At 35.8% G+C, this 24,939-nt stretch overlaps 1 protein-coding gene across 2 annotated transcripts in view; it reads right to left on the bottom strand.

The window, feature by feature from the left end:
* The window catches only part of PPP2R3A (protein phosphatase 2 regulatory subunit B''alpha), a 164,470-nt gene that overhangs the window by 47,247 nt on the left and 92,284 nt on the right, over positions 1-24,939 (bottom strand). For both annotated transcript variants that reach the window (XM_047100163.1, XM_047100164.1), the window contains exons 6-9: positions 22,013-22,099; positions 18,086-18,242; positions 15,334-15,382; positions 14,774-14,863 (exon numbers count right to left, since the gene is read on the bottom strand). In XM_047100163.1, coding sequence (XP_046956119.1) covers positions 14,774-14,863; positions 15,334-15,382; positions 18,086-18,242; positions 22,013-22,099 — 383 coding nt within the window. The remainder of the gene's footprint in view (positions 1-14,773; positions 14,864-15,333; positions 15,383-18,085; positions 18,243-22,012; positions 22,100-24,939) is intronic.

Below are 24,939 nucleotides of genomic sequence, written 5' to 3'. Positions count from 1 at the left end.
GTACAAAGTAAAACTTTTCAAGATAAGGTTCTAGGAAACTCTTGGTTAAATTCTCATTTGTAGTCCTCGATATATTTAATGGTTTTAAAAAATATCTTTTGAGGAGAGTAAGGTGAAATTAATTAAGTTGTGACTATTACTTTCAAGTAAGTCACACTAAAATCTATGTGTACCTTTATTGAGAGAGATGAATTTTCTACTATTGCAATAAGTAATACTTGCAAATTTCTTTTGGGAAACCTATTTTTAAAAATTGTATCAGCTGACTGTTTAATGATACCATTAAAGAACAGAGGGGACATTCATTGGATACAATGAACATGAGGCAATAGTTTGGCTGTGGTGAGATCCAGTCATATCACATCTACTCTAAGAGTTTTAGAAGTTTCAAAAGAATACTACCCCACTTTAAAATATTTCCAGATTGTCAGAAAAACCTTGAGGAGATAGATCTCATGAGCAGAGGGTTACAATAAATGTGGCAATATGTGGTTGCTATACCATGTGTCATTATTTTTTTAGAAATAATGTTTTGTGTTGTATGAAAAGGGGTTGGACCAGTCTCTAAGGTCTCTTAGTCTTCAAATTACTTATTACTTAAGATAATAAAACTAGGACAGAAGGAAGACTCTTAGTTTTGAAAAGTACCTAATAGGACTGCAGTGAAAGGCAACTTATTTTACTGAGAAATATAAACTACTATAGTCAGTTGCACTTTAAGAACAAAGATAAAAGAGTCTACATGATAAAGCTTAAACTGACACTTCAGCAAATCTTTGTAACACGTAAGAGATAAAGAAAGCTAGGAGGCAAAGAGACATATATTATTGCCTTGATATTTGCCAAAGTGACAGGACAGCTGCCTTTAAATGTTTGAGAGTATCATGGATAGATGAATAAGATATAATTCAGTGAATATTAGCATAAAAAGAGGGGTGCCTGGGTGGTTCAGTTGGTTGGGTGTCTGACTTTGGCTCAGGTCATGATCTCATGGTCCATGTGTTTGAGCACCTCATCAGGCTCTGTGCTGACAGCTCAGAGCCTGGAGTCTGCATTGGATTCTGTCACCCCTCTCTCTTTGCCCCTCCCCGGTTCATGCTCTCACTCTCTCAAAAATAAATGTTAAAAAATATATATTAGCATAAAAAGGATCAGTGTACAAAAGAGAGATGTTTTTAGGCTTAGAGATTAAAAAATGAACAACATACCTTAGTTATTTGTCCCTGAAAGTTTAGCAGCAGAGGCTGCTGGCTGGCTAAACCAGCCATATAGGACATGTTCTGAGGGGATTTTCTTATTGGAAATACCAGGTACTCTTTAAAGCTTTTTCTTTTCCAATGCAGATTTTTTTTTTCTCTACTAAAGGTAGTATTTTCTCAGAGTCTAGAAGTAATGACTAGCCATTGTAGGAAAATGGGCAAACAGAAAAGCACACAAAAGGAATAACTACCCAGAGAGAACTAGTGTTAAATTTTTACTATATTTGCCACTGATTTTTGGTTTTAAAGCATAATTATATGACAAATTATACAACTGTAGATATAAACAAGATTACTTTCTGCCCCTGTCCTCAGGCTGAATGAAATAAAATTTGGACCAAACATTTCTTACCCCTGATAATTCCTGTAAGCCACTGAAGAGGAAAGTTATAGGAAGCTCCATTATTGCTTAGGGATTAGCTAAATATACATTCCTTTGAATATTCAGTATAAATATTTTAGTGCCTATAACTTCAAAGGCACTGGCCTAGTCCTCTCAGACATAAAGGTGAAGGAGATAGTTGCTGATGAGGACACCTAGTTAAAAAACCAAGGTATAAGCAGAATGTGATAAAAAAACAAAAATGAAAAACAGTATAGAAGGATGGTTAAAGTTTACATCAAAAGAAGGGTTGTAAGAGCCTGTTCACAAAAAACAATCTATCCAAAGATAATTTCCTTATCTAACCCTGACAGAACCAGACATAGGAAAGACTCAAGATCTGAATTTTATAAGTAGTATTTTACACAGCACTCATCACAGTTTATACCATTACTTTTTTCAAGAAACTAAATTTTCCACCCATATCTTTCATAAGGAACAAACTTGATTTCTGCAAAGTGTTGCTTATTATGTTTTGTTACATAAGAGTTTGGTTTTGATACAGACATTTCCCTTGTTACTTTTAATAGTGAGACTTAATTGTCTTCTGCTTACATTCTGCTTTAGTAAGGCAACATGAGCATTAACAATACACATACTGGGTGCCTAGTAAGTGCCAATAGGAGCCAAGGAAACATATCAACAAGTCAAAATTAGAGGAGTTCTTCACGATTGGCCAAATTTTTAGTCTCTTAAGCATTTCAGGACACCAAGAGAACTCTCTATTAGGGATTCCACAGCCTAGTTGTTAAGATAAACATTGCAAACATGCTGTCTCATAACAGACCATACATCATAGTGATAAAGAGCCCAGGATCTGGAGTCATAAAGACCTGGATTTGAATCCAAGCTAGGTCACATATTATCTGTGCAAGGTTTCAGAGCTTGTTTCCTCAACGGTAACATGGGATCACTAAATTTATAGTGATATTGATGAGGGAGCGTGGGGCGGGCTGAGGACAAAGCACAAGCTAGCCTCCCTCACCCACACCAGGTTGGATGTGTGTGATATTCCTCAGGCACTCTCAGCTGCCCAAGGACAAAGCAAAGGAAAGAAAACCAAAGGCCAGCTGATAGAGATCACAGTCCTGCATGACATGAGTCTCTATCAAATATCTTAGTAAATTACAAGAAAAAGGCAATCTTATCAATAGCCTAATCTCCAGAAACCTATAGACTCAGTTTCCCCGGAGCTCCAACATCACCCCATAGTGATATGGGGAACAAAGGCAAGAAGGAAATATAGATAAAATTAAATTTCCTTATAGCTTGCAGCCTATGGACAAATACTTGAGGCAAATACAGAGTGTAACCCCTCCAGGGTTCTCCAGGAACTCCTTGCTGTCCTAATGTTAATGCTTTGCTAGAGGGAAAAACAACCTTAGCTTGACAAAAGCCATGCTCAGGTATCTTAGGAGTCCTCTTTAGCATATCCAAGTCCCTCTGGAGGCCACCCATTTGACTTTACCTCCCCAACTTCATAGTCTATAACTAGCCACTCTTCACAATCCCAGCTCAGCTCTTTCTGCCCATGGGTCCTGTCATCATGCTTTCATGAAATCACCTTTTTGCACCAAAGACATCTTCAATTCTTTCTTGGCTGTTGGCTCTAGACCACCCCACCATCACCCCAAAACCTCATCAATATGAGGATTAAATAATCCATTGCATATAAAACACCTGTCATCTAGCAACAAATAAAGCCTCAACAATATGTTAGCTTATTAAACAGGAGAAAGGCAAGAGGCATGGCAGAAAAGGGGCACACAAAAAAGTTTCTGATCCTAAAAACTTCCTTTGGTGAAATTCCTTTAAGTAGAGATCCAGTTATGGATCAAGATATGACAAGATGACCTTAAGAGTACTGCTTCTAGGGGAGCCTGGGTGGCACAGTCGGTTGAGCGTCCGACTTCAGCCAGGTCACGATCTCGCGGTCCGTGAGTTCGAGCCCCGTGTCAGGCTCTGGGCTGATGGCTCAGAGCCTGGAGCCTGTTTCCGATTCTGTGTCTCCCTCTCTCTCTGCCCCTCCCCCGTTCATGCTCTGTCTCTCTCTGTCCCAAAAATAAATAAAAAAAACATTGAAAAAAAAATTAAAAAAAAAAAAGAGTACTGCTTCTAGCAATGATAAACTAAGTATTTTGGATTAACCCTCCCATTGATGAAATTTGGAGGAAAAATACTGTCTGAAGGCAGTGGACTAAATTAACAGGGCAGTGAAGAATTATGGCATCCAGGTCTAGAAGGAAATCCTGAGAGGAGTAGCCTAGTATTTGGGACCATCTTTCCTTTGGGGTATCTGCTGATTCTGGAAGGGGAGCCTGAGAGGTTGAGAAGCTGAGGGTTTTTTTTGTTTTGTTTTTTTGTTTTTTTAATTTATATTCTAGTTAGTTAACATACAGTGCAATACTGGTTTCAGGAGCAGTATTCAGTGATTCATCACTTGCATACAATAGCCAGTGCTCAAGGCAACAAGTGCTCTCCTTAATACTCATCACCCATCTAGCCCATCTCCTACCCACCTCCCTCCATCAATTCTTCAGTTTGTTTTCTATCATTAAGAAGTCTCTTGTGGTTTCCTTCCCTCCCTACTCCTCCCCCCCCCTTTCCCATATGTTCATCTGTTTTGTTTCTTAAATTCCACATGAGTGAAATCATATGGTATTTGTCTTTCCCTGACTTATTTTGCTTAGCATTATACATTCTAGCTCCATCCACATAGTTGCAAATGTCAAGATTTCATTCTTTTTGATGGCTGAGTAATCTTCCATTGTGTGTGTGTGTGTGTGTGTGTGTGTGTGTGTGTGTACAGATAGATACACACACACACATACACACCACATCTTTATCCATTCATCCATCGATGGACATTTGGGATCTTCTCATATTTTGGCTATTGTTGATAATGCTGCTGTAAACACTGGGTTGCATGTGACCCTTTCACATTTCTATACACCAATAATGAAGCAGCAGAAAAAGAAATCAAGGAATTGATCCCATTTGCGGTTGTACCCAAACCAGTAAGATACCTAGGGATAAACCTAACCAAAGAAGTAAAAGATCGGTACTCTGAAAACTATAGAGCACTTATGAAAGAAATTAAAGAGAAAACAAAGAAATGGAAAAGCATTCCATACTCATAGCTTGGAAGAACAAACACTTAAAATGTCTATACTACCCAAAGCAATCTACACATTTAATGCAATCCCTATCAAAATACCACCAGCATTTTTTGCAGAGCTAGAGAAGCTGAGCTTTGATTTGCTATTATTTTGTTAATGAATTTTGAGTCTGTCTTCATGAGGGATGCTGGGCTGTAGTTTTATTATTTTTTTGCATGTGTTTGGTTTTGGTATAAAAATAACAGTGGCATCTTAAGATGAGTTGGGAATTATTCCCTCTTTTTCTATTTTCTGGAAGAAGTGGTATAGAATTTGGTATTTCATTTTCAAATGTTTAGAAGACTGTAATAGTGAAATTATCTAAGCCAACATTTATTTTTCAGAACGTTGTTAATTATGAATTCAATTATGACTTATGAATTTTCTGTATGACTCCAAATCCTGGGCTCTTTATCAATATGATGTATGGTCTGTTATATGAGATAGCATGTTTGCATGTTTATCTCCTTAACAGCTAGGATGTGGAATCCCTAACGATTATTCAGGTTATGTTTTTTTTCCTGCATAAGTTTTACTAATTTGTGACTTTAAAGGAATTGGTCCACTTAAGTCATTACTTTTATGTAATTTCTCGAGACATATTTTTAGAGCCACAGGTTGTTTAGAAGTGTGTTGTTTAGGGGCGCCTGGGTGGCTCAGTTGGTTGGGCACCTGACTTTAGCTCATGTCATGATCTTGTGGTCCTTTAGTTTGAGCCCCGTGTCGGGCTCTGTGCTGATAGCTCAGAGCCTGGAGCCTGATTTGGATTCTGTGTCTCCCTCTTTCTCTGCCCCTCCCCTGCTCACATTCTCTCTCTCTCTCTCTCTCAAAGATATATAAACATTAAAAAAAAAAAAGTGTGTTGGTTAATTTCCAAGTGGGTAGAGATTTTCCAGTCATCGTTTTCTTATTTTTATTGTTATTTTCTTATTTATATATCAATTCCATTATGGTTAGGTAATATATTTTGTACTATTCCAACTCTTTTTAACGGCTTTATTTATACTAAATGTATAATTTAGTGGTTGTTAGTTTATCCACAGAGTTGCATAACCATCACTACAATTGATGTTCATCACCTCCAAAGAGAAACTCCATACCCATTAGCACTCATTCCTCATTTTCCCCTAGGTCCCTCATTTTTTTTTTTTTTTTTAGAATTTAAAACAGTTTTATTAAAATAAGCACATTATATAATAGCATGGCCTAGGCAACCATTAACCTACTTTCTATATCTGTAGATTTGCCTATTTTGGACAACTCATGTAAATGTATTTATATAATATGTTGTATTTTGTGACTGTTGTCTTAATTTGCATAACGTTTTCAAGATTCAACCATGTTTTAGTATGCATCAGTACATTTTTTCAACTGCCGGATAATATTTCATTATATGGATATATCACAATTGTTTATCCATTCATTAGCTGATGGATACTTGGGCTGTTCCTATCTTTTGGCTATTATTATTATTTTTTAATGTTCATTTATTTATTTTTGAATGAGAGAGTGAGTGGGGTAGGGGCAGACAGAGAGGAAGAGAGAAAATCTCAAGAAGGCTCTGCACCCTTAGCAGAGAGCCCAAAGCAGGGCTCGAACTCACTAACCACAAGATCATGACCTGAGCTGAAACCAAGAGGTGGCTGCTTGCTTAACTGACTGAGCCAACCCAGGTCCCCTCTTTTGGCTATTAATAGTGCTGCTCTGAACATGGGTGTATAAATTTGTGTGAATATTTTCATTTCTCTTGGGTATCTTCCTAGGAGTAGAACTGCTGGGTCATATGTTAACTCTATGTTTAACTCTTTGAGGAACTGTCACAATGTCTTCCACAGTGGCTGCAGCATTTTACATTACCAATAGCATTTGAAGGTTCTGATTTTTCTACATCCTTGTCAACACTTACTGATTATAGCTATCCTAGTGGATATGATGTGGTATCTTATTATGGTTTTTATTTGTATTTCCCTGATTAATGATATCAAGAATCTTGTTACAGGCTTATTGGCCATATATATACCTTCACTGGAGAAATATTTAGATCTTTTGCTCATTTTTAAATTAATGTCTTTTTATTATTGAGTTGTACTTTTTATGTATTCTAGATACAAGTCATTTGTCAGATATCATCTACAAATATTTTCTCCCATGCTGTGGTTGTCTTCTTGCTTTCTTGATGTTGTCTTTTGAAGCATGAAAGATTTTAATTTTTTTGAAGTCCAATTCATCCATTTCTTCTTTTGTTTGTGCTTTTGAAGTCGTATCTAAGAAACCATGGCCACAAAAATTTACTCTTATATTTTCTTCTAAAAGTTTTATAGCTTTAGTTCTCACATTCAATTTGTGATCTACTTGAGCTAATTTTCGTGTATGATGTGAGGTAGGGTTCACATTCATTCTTTCCTATGTGGGTATCCAGCTCCCAACACCATTTCTTAGGAGACCATTTCTTCCCCATTAGAATTATCTTGGCATCCTTGTTAAAAATCAAGTGGTCATAAATGTGAGGATTTATTCCCAGACTCTTAATTCTCTTTATCTACATGTCAATCTGTATCCCAGTATCACATTGTCTTCTTTAGTTCAGCTTTGTATATTTTGCAATCAGTAAGTATGAATCCTAAGATTTTGTTCTTTCTCAAGATTGTTTTGGTTATTCTGATCCCTTTGTAGTTCCATAGGAATTCAAGAATCAGCTTTTTCATTTCTACAACAAATAACAAAAAGTAGCTGGGATTATGTTAGGAATTGCTTTGAATCTACCAATCTATTTGCAGAGTACTGCCATTCTAACAATTTTAAGCTTTTTGATCCATGAACATGGGATGCCTTCATTTCATTTAGATCTTCCTTAATTTCTTTCAACAACGTTTTATAGTTTTCACAGTATAAGTTTTATACTTCTTTTATTAAGTTTATTTCTAGGTATTTTATTCTCTTTGCTATTATAAGTGGAATTATTTCCTTAATTTTTTTATTGCTTGTGAATAGAAATAGATTTTTTATAAATTGATACTATATCCTGCAACCTTATTTAACCTTTACTGAGCTCTAACAGTTTTTTTTTTTTCACGTTTATTTATTTTTGAGAGAAGACAGTGCAAGCAGGAAAGGGGCAGAGAGAGGAAGACACAGAATCTGAAGCAAGTTCTAGGCTCTGCATTGTCAGCACAGAACCCAATGCGGGGCTTGAACTCATGAGCTGTGATATCATAACCTGAGCCAAAGTCAGACACTTAACCCAGGTGCCCCTCTAGTAGTTTTTTAGTCGATTTCTTGGGATTTCCTGTATAAACTATACTCAAATAGATAGTTTTCCTTGTTCCTTTCCAATTTGGATGCTTTTTACTTCATTAGCTTGTCTGATAGTCCTGGCTAGAACCTTCAGTACAATGTTGAAAGAATAGACATCCTTATCTTTTCTCTGATCACAGGAAATAGATTTCAGTCTTTCACCTTTCACTAGTTGTTAGCTTTGGGTTTTTCTTAATCAGGTCAAAGAAATTCCTTTCATTTTCCAGTGAAGCCATCTCAGCCTGGGATTATTTTTCCTAGCCAGAGTTATTTCATCTAGAACCAGTATAGCAGTTTGTGTCCCTCCAATAATTTGCCCATTTTGTCTAAGTTATCTAATTTATTAGTATAAAGTTGTTATATATGTGTGTATGACAATCCTTCTTACTCCTGTAAGGTCAGCATTCATGTTACATCTTTTATTCTGACCTTAATAATCTGAATGTTCTCTTTTCTTCTTGATCAGTGTAGCTAAGGCTTGCTTCATTCATTCATTCATTCATTCATTCATTCATTCATTCATAAAGTAGGTTTCACGCCCATCCTGGAGTCCAATGTTGGGCTTGAATCCACAAACCTCAGATCAAGACCTGATCTGAGATCAAGAGTCAGACACCTAACCGACTGAGCCACTCAGGTGTCCTGTAGCTAAGGCCTTATTAATTCTTTAAAAAAATCTTGATTTTTGGTTCCATTGATTTTCTTTATTATTTTTCTATTCTCTACTTATCCACTTCAATCTTTCTTCTTTCCTTGTGTTTGCTATGCTTAATTTCCTTTTTTCCCAGTGTCTTTGAAGTAGAAAGTTAGGTTATTGATTTGTGACATTTCTTGTATTTTAGTATACATGTTTAAAGCTACACATTTTTCTTAGTAATGCATTTGCTACATCCCATAAGTTTTGGCATACTGTGTTTCCATTTTCATTCATCTTAAACAAAGCTTTTTACTTTTTCCTTCATTTTCCTTCCTTTCAAATTATTTCCTTTTGGGGCACCTGGGTAGCTCAGTTGGTTTAGCGTCCAACTTCAGTTCAGGAGATGATCTCATAGTTTGGGAGTTCGAGCCCTGTGTCAGGCTCTGTTCTGACAGTGAAGAGCCTGGAGCCCACTTTGAGTTCTGTGTCTCCCTTTCTCTCTGCCCCTCCCCCACTCACAATCTGTCTCTCTCTCTCTCTAAAAAATAAACATTAAAAATTATGGGGCGCCTGGGTGGCTCAGTCGGTTAAGCGGCCGACTTCAGCTCAGGTCACGATCTCGCGGTCTGTGGGTTCGAGCCCCGCGTCGGGCTCTGGGCTGATGGCTCAGAGCCTGGATGCCTGCTTCCAATTCTGTGTCTCCCTCTCTTTCTGCCCCTCCCCCGTTCATGCTCTGTCTCTCTGTGTCTCAAAAATAAATAAACGTTGAAAAAAAAATTAAAAAAAAATCTACCAAGAGATTCAAATTATTTCTTTTGATGTATTAGTTTTTTTTTTCCCACTAGTTATTTAAGCAGTGTGTTGTTTCTACATGTTTGTAAACTCCCAAGTTCCTATAAGTTATTGTTAATTTTATCTCATTATGGTCAGAGACTATGCTTTGTATGATTTTACTTCTTTTTATATTTATTTGAGGCTGTTTTACGGCCTGTCATATGTTCTATCCTGGGGAATATTCCATGTGTACTTGACAAGAATATATATTCTATTGTTCTTAGGTGGAGTATTCTATAGATATCTGTTAGGTCTATTTGGTCTATAGTTTTGTTTGTACTATTGTTCATGACTTCCATTTCCTTGTTTATCTTCCTCCTGGTCGTTCATCCACCACTGAAAGTGGGGTATTGAGGTCTTCAGCTATTATTGTTGAATTGTTTATTTCAATTCTGTCAGTTTTGTTTCATGTATTTTAGGGTTTGATGTTGTAAGGTGCATATGTTTCTAATTGTAGAGTCTTTCTGTTGGACTGACCCTTTTATCATATAAAACGTCCTTCTTTGTTTCGGGTAACTCTTTTTGTATTAAAGTCTACATTCTCTGATATTTATAAAACCACTTTAAGTTTCCTATGGTTGTTGCTTGCATGACATATCTTTATATTTCCTTTTCCTTTTTCTCCCTTTTGGATCTTTATTTTATTTTATTTATTTATTTATTTATTTATTTTTTTATATGAAGTTTATTGACAACCTTTTGGATCTTTAAATCTGTGTCTCATATAGACAGCATATAATGGTTTTTTTTTTTTTACATTTATTTTTGAGAGAGAGAGAGAGAGAGAGAGGGAGAGAGCGTGCACGCACAAGTGGGGGAGGGGCACAGAGAGAGGGAGCCACAGAATCCCAAGCAGGCTCCAGGCTCTGAGCTGTCAGCACAGAGCCTGATGCGGGGCTCAAACTCACAAACTGCGAGATCATGACCTGAGCCAAAGTTGGAGCCGAAGTCAGAGGTTTAACCAACTGAGCCACCCAGGTGCCCCAATTATATATTGGTTTTTAAATCCAGTCTGGAAAACCTCTGTCTTTTGATGGAATATTTAATCCATTCACATTTATAAATTGTTATTATTGATATAGTTGGAATAATGTCTGCCATTTTACTTTTTGTTTTCTATCTGTGTGGCATTTTTCCTATTTCTCCTTTACTGCTTTCTTTTACATTAAGTGATTAGGTGATTACATTAAGTGATTCTAAGTGTAACATTCTAATTCATTTAATGATTTTGTTCACTATACATTTTTGAATTAATTTTCTAGTGGTTTCTCTAAGGGCTTGCCATATACATTTTTATCTTATAATCTACTTCAGATTTCTTTTTTTTTTTAACGTTTATTTATTTTTGAGACAGAGCCAGACAGAGCATGAACGGGGGAGGGTCAGAGAGAGGGAGACACAGAATCCGAAACAGGCTCCAGGCTCTGAGCTGTCAGCACAGAGCCCAACGCGGGGCTCGAACTCATGGACCACGAAATCATGACCTGAGCCGAAGTCAGCCGCTTAACCGACTGAGCCACCCAGGCGCCCCCAGATTTACTCTTAATTCCAGTGAGATACTGAAATGTTACTCCTATATAACTCTCTTCCTTCTTCCTTCTTCTTTTTATGCTACTATTGTTATTCATATTACATCTATATATATTACTATATTTATATTAATATATGATATATATTAATTATATATTATAATATATAATATATACTAATTAGTATATATACTACCGAAACTATACTGGTCTAATTATTACTTTTAATTATACTTTTCTATTGTTATATATATATAATATATAATACATATATTACTAATATTACACACACACATTACTATATATATATTACCAAAACTACACTGGTCTAATTATTACTTTATGTAACTTATGTTTTTTAAAGAAGCTGAGAGAAGACTGAAGAACTATATATTCGTCGTTGGTTATATTAATCTTCATTACCATTTCTAGCTCTCTTCATTTGTCCTTATGGGATAATAAGTTTCCAGAAATGGGAAAATATAGATGAGAATTATTTGAGAAAAGCTTTTTCATAACTGAGGAAATATGAAAGATAAAAGGTTGTTGAGAGAGTTAACAGAACACTGAGAAGGCAAGAATTAGAAAAAAGAATAGCCTTCAAATCTTTGGAAATTTAGGTGATCTAACTGAAACAACCTAAGCTTTCAAAATAGTAAATTAATGATAAATTATAAACATGCATACTACATACGAAAAAATGCTCAACATCACTCATCATCAGGGGAATGATGAAATACAAATCAAAACCACAATGAGATACCACCTCACACCTGTCAGAATGGCTAACATTAACAACTCAGGCAACAAGAGATCTTGGCGAGGATGCAGAGAAAGAGGATCTCTTTTGCACTCCTGGTGGGAATGCAAACTGGTGCAGCCACTGTGGAAAACAGTATGGAGGTCCCTCAAAAAATTAAAAATAGAACTACCCTATGACCCAGCAATTGCACTACTAGGTATTTATCCAAGGGATACAGGTGTGCTGTTTGAAATACCCCAATGTTTATAGCAGCACTATCAACAATAGCCAAAGTATGGAAAGAGCCCAAATGTCCATCAATGAATGAATGGATAAAGAAGATGTGGTGTGTGTGTGTGTGTATATACGTATATATATATATATATATATACGTATACACACACACACACACACACACACACACAGGAGTATTACTCAGCAATCAAAAAGAATGAAATCTTGCCATTGGCAACTACATGGATGGAACTCGAGGATATTATGCTAAGCGAAATTAGTCCACCAGAGAAAGACAAATATCATATGAGGACTTTAAGACACAGAACAGATGAACACAATGGAAGGGAAGCAAAAATAATATAAAAACAGGGAGGGGGACAAAACATAAGAGACTCTTAAATATGAAGAACAAACAAAGGGTTACTGGAGGGGTTGTGGGAGGGGGGATGGGCTAAATGGGTAAGGGGCATTAAGGAATCTACTCCTGAAATCATTGTTGCACTATATGCTAACTATCTTGGATGTAAATTAAAAAAATTAAATTAAAAAAAAGAGGAAAAAAACCATGCATACTTACTGGCATGGAAATATATTGTTAGGTGAAAAAGTGTATCACAAATCTATATAATATGATACCATTTAGCATAATATATCTTTTGGTGCAGGGAGGAATAGGAGGAGAAAGAGTCAGGAGAGAAGGAAAGGGAGAAAGAGGAGTGAATGGATATGTACCAATATTAAATATGGGTCATGGAATTATGAGTGAATTTCATATTAAGGTTTTTGAATGTATGTAGTTTAGATATTTTTATTTTATATATTTTTTAATAGCTTCATTATTAAATATAAAAAACTTTAATATTTTTTGTATTTGTTATAAATAAAAACAGAAATGAGCAAAAGACATGAAAAGGCAAGTTGGCTAAAATGAAATAAAAAAGGCTGAATGGTATGAAAAAATTCAGCCTCATTAGTAATCAAAGAAATGCAATATACATAATACTGAATTTTTAACTTATCAAGTTGGAAAATATTTTTAAGAGGAAAATACCTAGTGTTAGTAATATGCTGTATCTTGTTGATAAAGGTATAAAGTGACAAAACTTTTCTAAAGACCAACTTAATAATTTTTATAAATTCCCCCCAAAATATCTATACCCTTTTAACCTAACAATTCCATTTAGGAATACTTACTTATTTACTTATTTTTAAAAAACTTTTAAATTTTATTTTAGAGAGAGAAAGCAGGAGTGTGGGAGAGGGGTGGGGGGGGAGGGAGGGAAGGAGGGGGAGAGAGAGAGAGAGAGAGAGAGGGAGAGAGAGAGAGAGAATGAATCTCAAGCAGGTTCCATAATCAGTATGAAGCCCAATGAGGGTCTCATTCCCACAACACTGGGATCATGACCTGTGGTGAAATCAAAAGTCGGATGCTCAAGTGAATGAGCCACCCAGGTACCCCTTGGAAAATTTATTTTAATGAAAAAAGTAGTGAGTGTTACAACTGTTTAGCTGCAACTATTGTTTTGGAAAGCAATCCATCAAAATTTTGGAGTGTATGGTAATTAAGACTTAATCCAATGGAGCTAATCTTAATGTCTAACATGTATGTAACAATATATGAAATAGACCATACAATATATACCAACTTTTTTAATAGTGTCTTATTCTGAGTGTTAGAATTAAAATTTATTTTCTTCTGCTTACCCATGTTTTCTAAATTGTCTCTAATGGACAATAAATTATTGTTTGAAATGGAAAACAAAGTTATTTAAAAATAATCTAATAGGCTGCCCAATAAATAGCTTAGATTTCTACTTCATTGAATTCTTTTTTAAAAAAATTTTGATGTTTATTTATTTCTGAAAGAAAGAGACAGTGCAAGTGGGGGAGGGACAGAGAGGGAAACATAGAATCCAAAGCAGGCTCCAGACTCTGAGCTGTCAATATAGAGAGCCCGAAGTGGGGCTTGAACTCATGAACCAAGAGATCATGACCTGAGCAGAAGTCAGATGCTTAACCCACTGAGCCACCCAGGTGCCCCACTACCTTCACTGAGCTCTAAACCATATATCCAATATTTAGATAAATACTTCAACCAACATGTACACAGTTGAGTCAGTTATACTAGCAAGGAGCACCAAAAACTGTAGCCTCTCCCTCCCTTGGTACTAAGCACAAACTATGTATTGGGTATTGTGTTATTATATAAGCTGGGAATAAAAAGAAGAGAGGGGCCTAGATTTTTGGCTTAAACATGAGACTAGTGGCAAGAAACACATGTGTAAACTCAAAACTACAAATCAAGGTACATTTGAGAGTGCCAAGGAAAGGGAAAGATGATTCTAATTTATCTATACCAGTCATCCACAATTTGCTCTTCTTTCTCTCTCTGATTTATTACTGAACCATCAAGATCATAAAACAACAAAATTCACAATATATATTCCTACATTCTGTATAAAGTAAGTCCTACTTATTCTTCAGAGCCAGCTCACATGTTACTTCACCTTTGTTTCTGGTGGTAAAAATACTTCTCTTGATATTTTATGACTATGGATTCAGTCTAAGAGGGCAGAGAATAAGTCTAATCCATCTTGGTACCCCTACGTCAAGATGGCATCCAATGGATATGCATCATCAATTTTTTAAGCTTTGTTTAAGTGTTAAATGTTACTGGCAAAGGAATCTTAAGAAGTCGTACCTGGTTGGGTTCCTTTTGTCTTCCTCAGAGATCAAAAACCAAACAAAATCTGCATAGCTCATTCTTCCCTCTTTCTGTACTGTTTTTCCCCTGAAGAAAACATATCATTATCAAGTTTCCTGAGCAATTACTCGGATGAATTTAGTAGGATGACAGACTAAGAAATAAAGCAACACCTTCTTTGGAAATTAAGTTAAAAAAATTAGAAGGCTATAACTAAAATTTAAATAAAAAGTAAAAAAAAAATTAGAAGGCTGGAAATCTTACAAAGGTTACAAAACCTATCCTGTTTTCAAAGGCCTAGAAGGGTGAAACCAGAAGACATTTGCTGGTATGAAAAAAGAAGTCTGGTTTCTAATTTGAATGCAAATAATCACCAGGATCAAATACCTTTACCTGTACTTAGGTAAAGGATTAATGTCTGTATATAAAGAATTACTGCTGTCTTGTATGAAGCCATGACATACATGTCATACATGACATGTATGAAGCTGTGCTAAAATGAGATTGTTAAAAGTATTACCTGTAATTCATTTTTAAACTCAGATGCTTTTTCTTACCTTGTTACTGCCCCAGAAAATATCCTTTCAATAATTCTGTTTGATGAAGCTAAATGTAAATAAGAAAGTACAAAGCTAGTTAGGAACATGTTCCATAAAGGCAATACTTTGGGCAAATTTATTTTCAGTAGCTATGAGCTAAAACATAATAATCTTCTATAACAAGAATATGAATATTTAAATTTTTACTTATGTATAATTTATATTTTTGAAAGTAAGAATTTGAAGTGGCATAATCAATCATTAAAAAAAAAGAATAGGCAAATGATTATGCCTGACAGCTGTGATGTATTAATATAGTTGAGCATCCTAACAACTAAGACAAAAACGTATAGGATTTATATTGATCTTGTATCTAAGACAATTTTCCTCTAAAACAAGACAAATTTTATCCTCGTATTAAATTCAAGGGGAACTGATCAGCAACTCCTAAGATAAGGGACTCTGAGTACAACAATGGAGAATGCTTTCAAGTAGAATTTTATAGAAGATACCTAAACATACCACAAACATACTTTTCATATATTCTTATTCCATAAAAGTCCAGGACATAACATACAATTTTATCTTAAGATAGCATGTTGCTTTTGATGGTAGATCCTAGAGAATCTATAGCAGTGTACCTCATTGTTGGTTCAAAATAACCAAAGCCTTTCGTTTTACCAAAAGGCTATGTCAATAGATCTCAGACCTAGGGATTTGGTGAGGACAGAATCTGTTGTTTTAAGAAGTGCCCCAGGCAATAGCATGTACACTAAAATTTCCAAATAAGTGATGAAGTTATTAGACAGTAGCTATCAGCATCTAATTCTTCTGCACACAGTTAGGTATAGCCAACCTAAAGGTAAAATTAATTTGGCTGAAGAATGTTGGGAATATGGGTGTCAGTAGAGCCATGCCTGGCCACAAAGCTTATGTAAGGACCCTCTAGACTTTGGTGAACATTGGTTTATAATAATTTGTACTATACAAACAGAGGGCTGTATAGGAAAGGCATGGACATTTAATCCCAAAGCTAAAGTCTTTTTTACATTTGGAAGGTTTACCCTAAAATTGAAGATCATGTTGTCCCATTTAGGACAGGCTGATGGATTGCCAATTATGTAGTTTTGATGGGCTCTTCATCATGCAGGCTTAGATGCCTACTTATTTGGACATCATCACTTTAATATACCCTCTTATTGGATTGTTATGTGTGTATATACATTTTGGAACCTAATGAGAATTATGATTGTATCAGCTGGAGAGAGTGCTTTAGAGCCCATAAGGTTTGTATGACCTCATGTTACACAGATGATCTGGCCACCGGTGATTAGAAGGTGCACGGCTAATAAAGCTGACCCGATATGCCTGTGAATATCTCCATCTTTATGCTATTCTGGTGACAGCAAGATTATGACTACTTGAAAAAGGGAGGTATAGTACTAAAATGCTTGTTCATCAATAAGTACATCTGAGTATTTTCTCTTGATACCTGGTTGGCACCTGAGAATAGAGAGGAAGGACTCTTTTTTTATATATGGAAAGTTCTATGATACTTAAGATCATATAGAATGAAACTCTTCTTAAGATGCAAACAGTTAATCACAGAGATACCAAATAACAGAAATGAAATTCAATGTATTTAAGATTTGTACTCTGCTACACCTAAAGGGCTAAAAGCTGATTTAAAATAAATAGCAGTGCCTGAGAAGACATTTAAGAATAGAACAATCTTATGAGAATCTTATGAGACAATCTTATGAGAAAAGAATGAGTCAATGTATCTTGGTGCTTGAGGAAGAATATTTGCATGTAATAGGTTATAAGTTTACTAACTGGTAAAAATGAAGCAAAAGGAGTAGTATCATGTGATGTTTAATATTTTTGTTTTCTGATAAAAGAAAACACACAAAATTCATCTGCGGAGAAAATATCTATTCTGGATCTAAATCCCAAAAGGTAAGTTGTTATTAGTCCTTGAAAACACTGGCATATTATTTCATCCTTGTCTGTTTATAAATACTGTAAAATGGGAAACTTATAGGGTGTACATACACTCTCTTTCAAATAAACTACATAGGAATGGATCTAATTCAACTCATCACTAGAAAATAAACATCACAGAGTGCCTGGGTGGTGCAGCTGGTTAAGCATCCAACTCTAGGCTCAGGTCATAATCTCAATCTCCTGAGTTTGGGCCCCACATGGGGCTCTGCACTGACAGTGCAGAACCTGCTTGGAATTCTCTCTCTCCCCTCTGTCTCTCCCCTGCACGTGCTCTCTCTTTTTCTCCTCTCTCTCCCAAAAACTAAAATAAACACACTAATTAATTAAATTAATCAAAGACAATCAAAACAAAGACTCTAATTGCTTATTTACCTTAAGTCCCTTCTCCTACACTTGCCTTCTAAATGAAAAATCAATACCTTCACTCATTCCCACTTAAAAATTCTTGGCTCTTTAAAGAGGACTTGATGGGGCACCTAGGTGGCTCAGTTGGTTGAGTGTCTGACTTCGGCTCAGGGTGTGAGTTCGAACCCCACATCGGGATCTCTGCTGTCAGTGTGGAGCCGGCTTTGGATCCTCTGTCCCCTCCCTCTTTGTACCTCCCCCACTCGCTCTCAAAAATAAATTAAAAAAAATTTTTTTTAAGAAGAGGACTTGATTAGATAAAGAATTTAAGAAATGGGAATTTCTCATTCATGTAACAATTCAGACAACTCTTGCCTTCTTCAAAATAGTTAAGTCTTAACAACTATAAAACACTCACCCTGGTCATTATATCGAGATAAATCAGCCTGGCTGATGTAGAGGTCATGATCACTATCTAGCTCCCAGAATTTACAATAAATAACATAGAAATGTTCATAGGAGAAGTAATCTGTGATTTGGTTTATATCTTCCTCTTCTTCCAAAAGGGCTAGAGTCTGAAATAAAGTATGAAGAGAAGGATTAATTTATTTTAAAATTATGAAAACCAGCTTTGGCCATTATATAGAGTCTAATGAAGTTTTATTTTAAATTTAATTAAAATTTTTGGTTTTGGTACTAAACCAGGAACTGTAACAGGCAACCTCATCCTACCTTTAATAAACTGACCAATCTATAAACATTTACAAACTCTGTATTATGCTTTCCAAAGGGATAGATGCTGTGGAGGATTTAAAAGCAGGGAAAGGGAAGGACTGTTACCAAGGAGACTATATCCTGTCAGAGGTCCCCAAACTAGCAAACCAGAACACACAAGAGGCTGAAATAGATGGTCATGAACTGACATTGCTTTTAACTTTCCAAAATTATGAAGACTGGGCATCTCCTCTATTATGTAGAGTGGAAGTCTACATACAGGGTTTGGCTTTGTAATGAGATCAAGTTTACTATAAAGGAGACTTATGTATGGTACTGTGCTGATGTGCTGTGGCCTGGTGTGGAAAATATGGGGGATGGAGCTGTGGGGCCCTAAGCTGGAAGTAAACCGGGGTCTCCCCTGATTCACTGTGTACCCTGATGGAAAACACCAGAAACAATAATGCTAAACCCAGGCTTCTTAACAATTCTTACAATTATCATGCAAGTGGGCAGATAAATAGAGATGTTTTCAGAAATGAAAAATTCAGAAAGATATAAGAAACCATAAGGAAACTCAGGAAATAGAAAAAACAAAATGAGATGGCAGAAGTCAGATCAGATATATCAACAATCACAATAAATATACATGAATAGAGTCTCCATATTAAAGCATTTTCAGATTGAGTATAAAAACCAACCCCCCCCAAAAAAACAGATCTAGATATATGCTATCCATAAGAGATAAATAAAATTTAAAAGGAAAGTTAAAAAAAAAAGACAAATATTTACTAGCTAAATCTTAACAGCAACAACAACAAAAAAAAAACATGTCAATATGATTAGAAAATACAGTGGAATTAAAGGTGAAAAACATTATAAGGAACAAAGATAAATATTTCATAGTGCAAATAGATTACTTCGATAAAAAATTATGTTCCAAAATGTAAATACTGGGAAACCAATATGCCCTGACAAGCTGAGAACATAAATTAGGAGACTAAAACTACTTAATGGAAGATTCTGCTGCCAGTAAAAATTATAAAGTCTACACAGAAACAAAGGAAAACCATGACATGGTAAAAGCAAAATATGGTATATAAAATTATACACACTAAGAATATGTAAAATCCATTTAATCTGCACATATATATGAGACAAGAAAAACACATACAAAAATGTTATTAGTTGTATTAGGGTGATAAAACAGGAATTTTTTTTGTTTTCCAAACAAGGCTTGTAATGTTTTGTTTTACAAAATGTTCTTTAACATGTATAAAGCAGAATATGTACATTAAAACAAATCTTGAGAAGCAGCTCTCATTTTAACCTACTGGATTGTCATAAAATGAAAAAGATGACTTCTGCTGTTGGTGAATGTGTGTGAACTAGTACAGGTTTTTGGCAGGATCTATCAGACTGAAAATGTACATACCATTTGATCCAGGATTTTCCCTCCAGTAGTCTATTCTAGAAAAAATTTTTTTTTTTAATTTAATTTTTTAATGTTTATTTTTGAGAGACAGAGGGTCAGCGGGGGAGGGGCAGAGACAGAGAGGGAGACACAATCCAAAACAGGCTCTAGGCTCTGAGCTGTCAGCACAGAGCCCAACGTGGGGCTCAAACCATGAGATCATGACCTGAGACAAAGTCGGATGCTTAACCGACTGAGCCACTCAGGCACCCCTATTCTAGAAAGATTCTTAACAGGAGGAAAGTACAGGGATATTCAATGCATCTTTCCAAAGAAAAAATATGAAAATGACTTCAACATCTTCTAAAGGGGAGTATGTAATTTAGTTACGGTAGAACCATACCACAGATTATGCAGAAGAATCATAAAAATGAGATAGATTTATATGAATGGAAATGAAAAGAATGTCAAGATATACCATAGTGGAAAAAAACAAATTAACAGAATAATGATCTCATATATTACAAAACCTCGTAACAGTAGCCATACAAAATAAAACTGTATACTTCATGTAAACATACAAGGGAATAAAACCACAGATAATGTGGGTTCTGTCTGGGAAAAGGAATGAAATGGCAGCGTAAAGAGATAAATAGTGACTTCTGCTGGTTATTCTAGATATGTCACGTACCTGAATGCTTCATGAGCATATACATTACGAGCATACATTCATGAATAATGCACTAATAGGAAGAATAAGGAGAGGGGTAGGGGAGAAGGGGAAAAATTAAACCATGTTCTAGGAAGAACATTTGAGTTCCGTTTCCAATTCAATCACTTACTTGCTGTGTGATCTTACCTGTCATTCAACCGTATCTGAGCCTCAAATTTTATCATCAGTTAAAAAATATATATATTATAATAATGTTAGAAACTATAAACTCTAATGTGCTTCAGGAATGTGAGGGATTATCATCATTCTCAAGGTATGAAGCCTTTTTTATGGAATTACTGCCATTTTGACCCATCCCATATTACCTGCTAAGAGAGGCAGGCACCAGGTGTTCAATAAATATTAACAATCACTGTGATGATTACTATTCATTTTAGAATAAAAAAGGTGTGTATATGTATTATGGGCTGCTCATTTTGCCAAGTCTTCATTACTTTGTCTCAGATGAAGACATGGAAAAATAAAAGAGTACATAAGGTGGTATTATTACCCTAAGCTTCATTTAGTATGATTCATTGAAAATAAAATATATCCTTTCAACCATGAACCATTCTTTAGATTAACAGAAGCTTCCACAGTCAGGCACGAAGATTACCTCAGTAAAAGGCTCCCACTAGTGGTCAACACTTTCATAGTAGGTAAAATAAATAAAAAAATTGAATGAAATGTGTCTTTCTTAAAAGAATTTTTAATATTTTTCTCCACTCCAGTAGGAGCTGGATAAAGAGTCATTGTCAAAAGGATCACGTTAAAATCCCTCTATTCCTTTTGCAAGGTCTTTCCTAACCCAGCCTGCCAGGCTGCATCACTGGTCAGTCTCTGCAGAGCCACCAGCCAGTAGACTGTTCCGTTTGAGACTTGAGACACTTTCATGCTTATGGGCCTTTGCTTATACTGCTCCCTCTATCTGGAATCCCCTTCTAATTTTTTATTTTGATAAACTCCCAATATCCTCCAAGGTCAAGATCACATGTCAGTCCTGTGAGGCCTTCTATGCATATTTGTTATCCATTTCTGTGAAAATTTTCCTCAGGTGTGACTGTGTGCTTTTCTTTTACTCCACATGCCTCGATACAAAAATCTCTGGTTATTCACCTTTGTTACCCCCAACACATCTCAGGTTATCTGATAAATGCTTAATGACTGAAAGTAGTGAAAGTGCTTTGCATGCAGTAAGCGCTCAAATACTTGTTAAATGAACTAATAGTATTATTTAAACTGCTCTTTTTTTAGGTTTATTTATTTTGAGAGAGAGAGAGCATGCATGTGCGAGCAAGCAGGGAAAGGGCGGGGTGGGGGAGAGAGGGGGACAGAGAGCGAGAGAAACCCAAGCAGGCCCCATGCTCAGCACAGAGCTCAACATGGGGCTCAGTCCCACGACCGTGAGATCATGACCTGAGCCAGTATCAAGTCTTGGACACTTAACTGAGTCACCCAGGCTCCCCTTAATTGCTTTTATACATGAATTCCAATAAGAGACCTACTTGCAAAAAGTTGCTTTTTCTTATTTCTGTCGAAGTTATTTTTCCACTCCAAGATCTGTTGACTGTGTAGAATATTCTCTGAATAACCTGGTTCCAAAAGGAAAACAAACCAAATAAAAAAATTGAAGATAACTATTACTTTACCAAAAGCCATCTTATGAATGTACCTTGAACAAAAAGCTATGTTTTGGTTTTCTGATTATGTCAAGCGTAATTTCTAATAAAAATTAACACTGTATTTTAAAAACTAGAACCATGTAATTTACATCTGCCCCTATAATTCCAAGAAGAATAAAAAGATATTCTTTGTTCATAAGTCTGCATTCCAGCTGCCTATATGTCACTTTATTTAACTCTCATCTTATACATTGATGCCTGATTCAAGCAGTGCTTACTGGGCTGGATGTTTTGGGAAGGTAAATGAGGTAGGAAATACACACTGGGTTGGCTTAACAATTGGTGGGTCAGAAGAATGGCTCCCAACATAGTCTAATTCAACAGGGCATTATTCTGGTTATTTTAGCCTTATTCACTAGAATCTTAAAGACTTCCAGTCTTCCAGTCTCTCTCTGGAAACTCAAATACATCTGGGATATCTCCTACCAAGTCCATGCTTGGCCATGAACAATTCTGTTATTAGCTAGGGTTTTAAAAGAGCTTAACAACAGATGGGAAACTCTGGAGAAGACCATGGACAGGACGAGAGAGGAGGGAATGGATTGCAAATGTGTTTGAGATTGACAACGTGTGTGTTGTGGTACAGGAGAGTACTGGAGAAGGAAGACAAAGCTGCCATCCTGGAGGGAGGAGGCCACAGTGTATTCCTAACAATTTTACCTGGGGTTATGCCCACCCATTTAATTTCCCTTTGAGCTTTTTTTTTTTTTTTTTACTTTTTTTTTTTTGTTTTCTCAAAAAAAAAAAAAAGGCAGCAAGAGCAACTTGAATAGTTTTTGACACTTTGCCTTTGATTTTGATTGTCAAATAAAACAGAAATCCTGTATCATTGGTGGTTTTATCATGGAAAAGATTAGATCCTTTTTAAAAGTTATTTGGTGCAAGAAGAACAAAAAAGGGAAGACATTTGGACATCTACCCAAATAGGCATAATGGGGGACTACACCACCATTCCCCTTCTGGATTCTTTAGCAAAGACAGTGATTCTCGAACAGAGCAGGGAAATACCAGCCTCAGAATGAAGGCCCAAATTTCTGTTGCCCAGCTTTCCTTATCCTACTCCTGCTATCAGTGCTAACTCCTGACCCTTCAAAATCTAGCTCAACTTGCCAACTCCACAGGAAGCCCTAAAACAGGGACTAGGGTAGAGAGAGCTCTGTCTTCCGTGCTCCAATTGTCATGAGAGTCTCCTTCCGTTCTTCCTGTGGTTATATTCTAAACACACTGGTGTGGTCAGACACCTATCATCACCTCCAAACTCCAAAGTACCAGGTCTTTCTTGACTTGCATCCCAGTGCCTGATAATGGTGCTTTGCATATATCAGATAGCTAATAATTGCTTGGTACATTTTTTATTTGAGGAATAATTGACATACATTAGTTTCAGGTATACATGATTACATATATTTATATACTGCAAAATGATCACCATATATAGTTACAGAATTTTTTTCTTGTGGTAAGAACTCTTTACTCTCTTAGCAACTTTCAAATATGCAATATATTTGTACTTTTGTGCTGCATATTATTAACTATATATAGTATATACAGTATTAACTATAGTCATCATGCTGTACTTTATATTCCCATGACTTATTTACTCTATAACTGGAAGTTTGTACCTTTTAACTCCCTCTTCACCCATTTTGCCCCACCTACCCCCTGCCTTTGGAAACCACCAATCTGTTTTCTGTATCTATGAGCTTAACTTTGTTTTTTTTGTGTGTTTTTTTGGATTCCACATATAAGAGAGATCATACAGTATCTGTCTCTGACTGACTTATTTCACTTAGCGTAATATTTTCAGAGTTGATCTGTGTTGTTGCAGATGGCAAGATTTCATGAGTTAAGGGTGCCAACCCTGGCCATGTGTGCAGTTGAAATTCCACATATACCTTTTGACTCCCCCAAAACTTAACTACTAATAGCTTACTGTTGACTAGAAGCCTTACAAATAACAAAAACAGCTGATTAACATATATTCTGTACATGGTATATGTACCGTATAACTGTATTCTTACAATAAAGCTAGAGAAAATATTAAGAAAATCATAAGAAAGAGAAAATATATTTACAGTGCTATAAAGAAAATCTGCATATAAATGGACCCATGCCGTTCAAACCCATGTTGTTCAAGGGTCAACTGTATGTATATACCTCATCTTCTTTATCCATCCACTGAGGAACACTTAGGTTGTTTCCATATTGTGGCTACTGTAAATAATGTTGCAATGAACATGGGGTGCATTTATCTTTTTGAGTTGGTATCTTTTTTTCTTCAGATAAATACCCTGCAGTAAAATTGCTGGATCATACAGTGGTTGTATTTTTAATTTTTTGAAGAATCTCATACAGTCTTCCATAGTGGGTGAACAAATTTACATCCACGCCAACAGTGCACAAGGGTTCCTTTTTTTCTACATCCTTGCCAACACTTGTTATTTTCCTGTCTTTTTGTTATTAGTCATTCTAACAGGTGTGAGGTGACATCTCATTGTGGTTTTGATTTGCATTTCCCTGATGATTAGTGCTGTTGAGCACCTTTTCATGTACCTGTTGGCCATCTGTATGTCTTCCTTAGAAAACTGCTTGATAAATTAATGAGGTTTGAGAGTTGTGTAACAAAGACTTTCATATTGTACCTGTGATAAAGACATACGGGTTGGATTTGTAGCTAGTTGAATAACTCTAGTCAGCATTGTAAGTAGCAGATGGATGCCAACCCAAGAAAGGTCTCTAATTAGTATTTC

This window comes from Lynx rufus, unplaced genomic scaffold, assembly GCF_022079265.1.
Source record: "Lynx rufus isolate CCGP_SWC_20201006 ecotype Redwood Valley unplaced genomic scaffold, mLynRuf1.p SCAF_5, whole genome shotgun sequence".
Lineage (NCBI taxonomy): Eukaryota > Metazoa > Chordata > Mammalia > Carnivora > Felidae > Lynx > Lynx rufus.
Note: the sequence above shows the minus strand (reverse complement) of the source record. Positions and strands in the feature narration are given on the sequence as shown.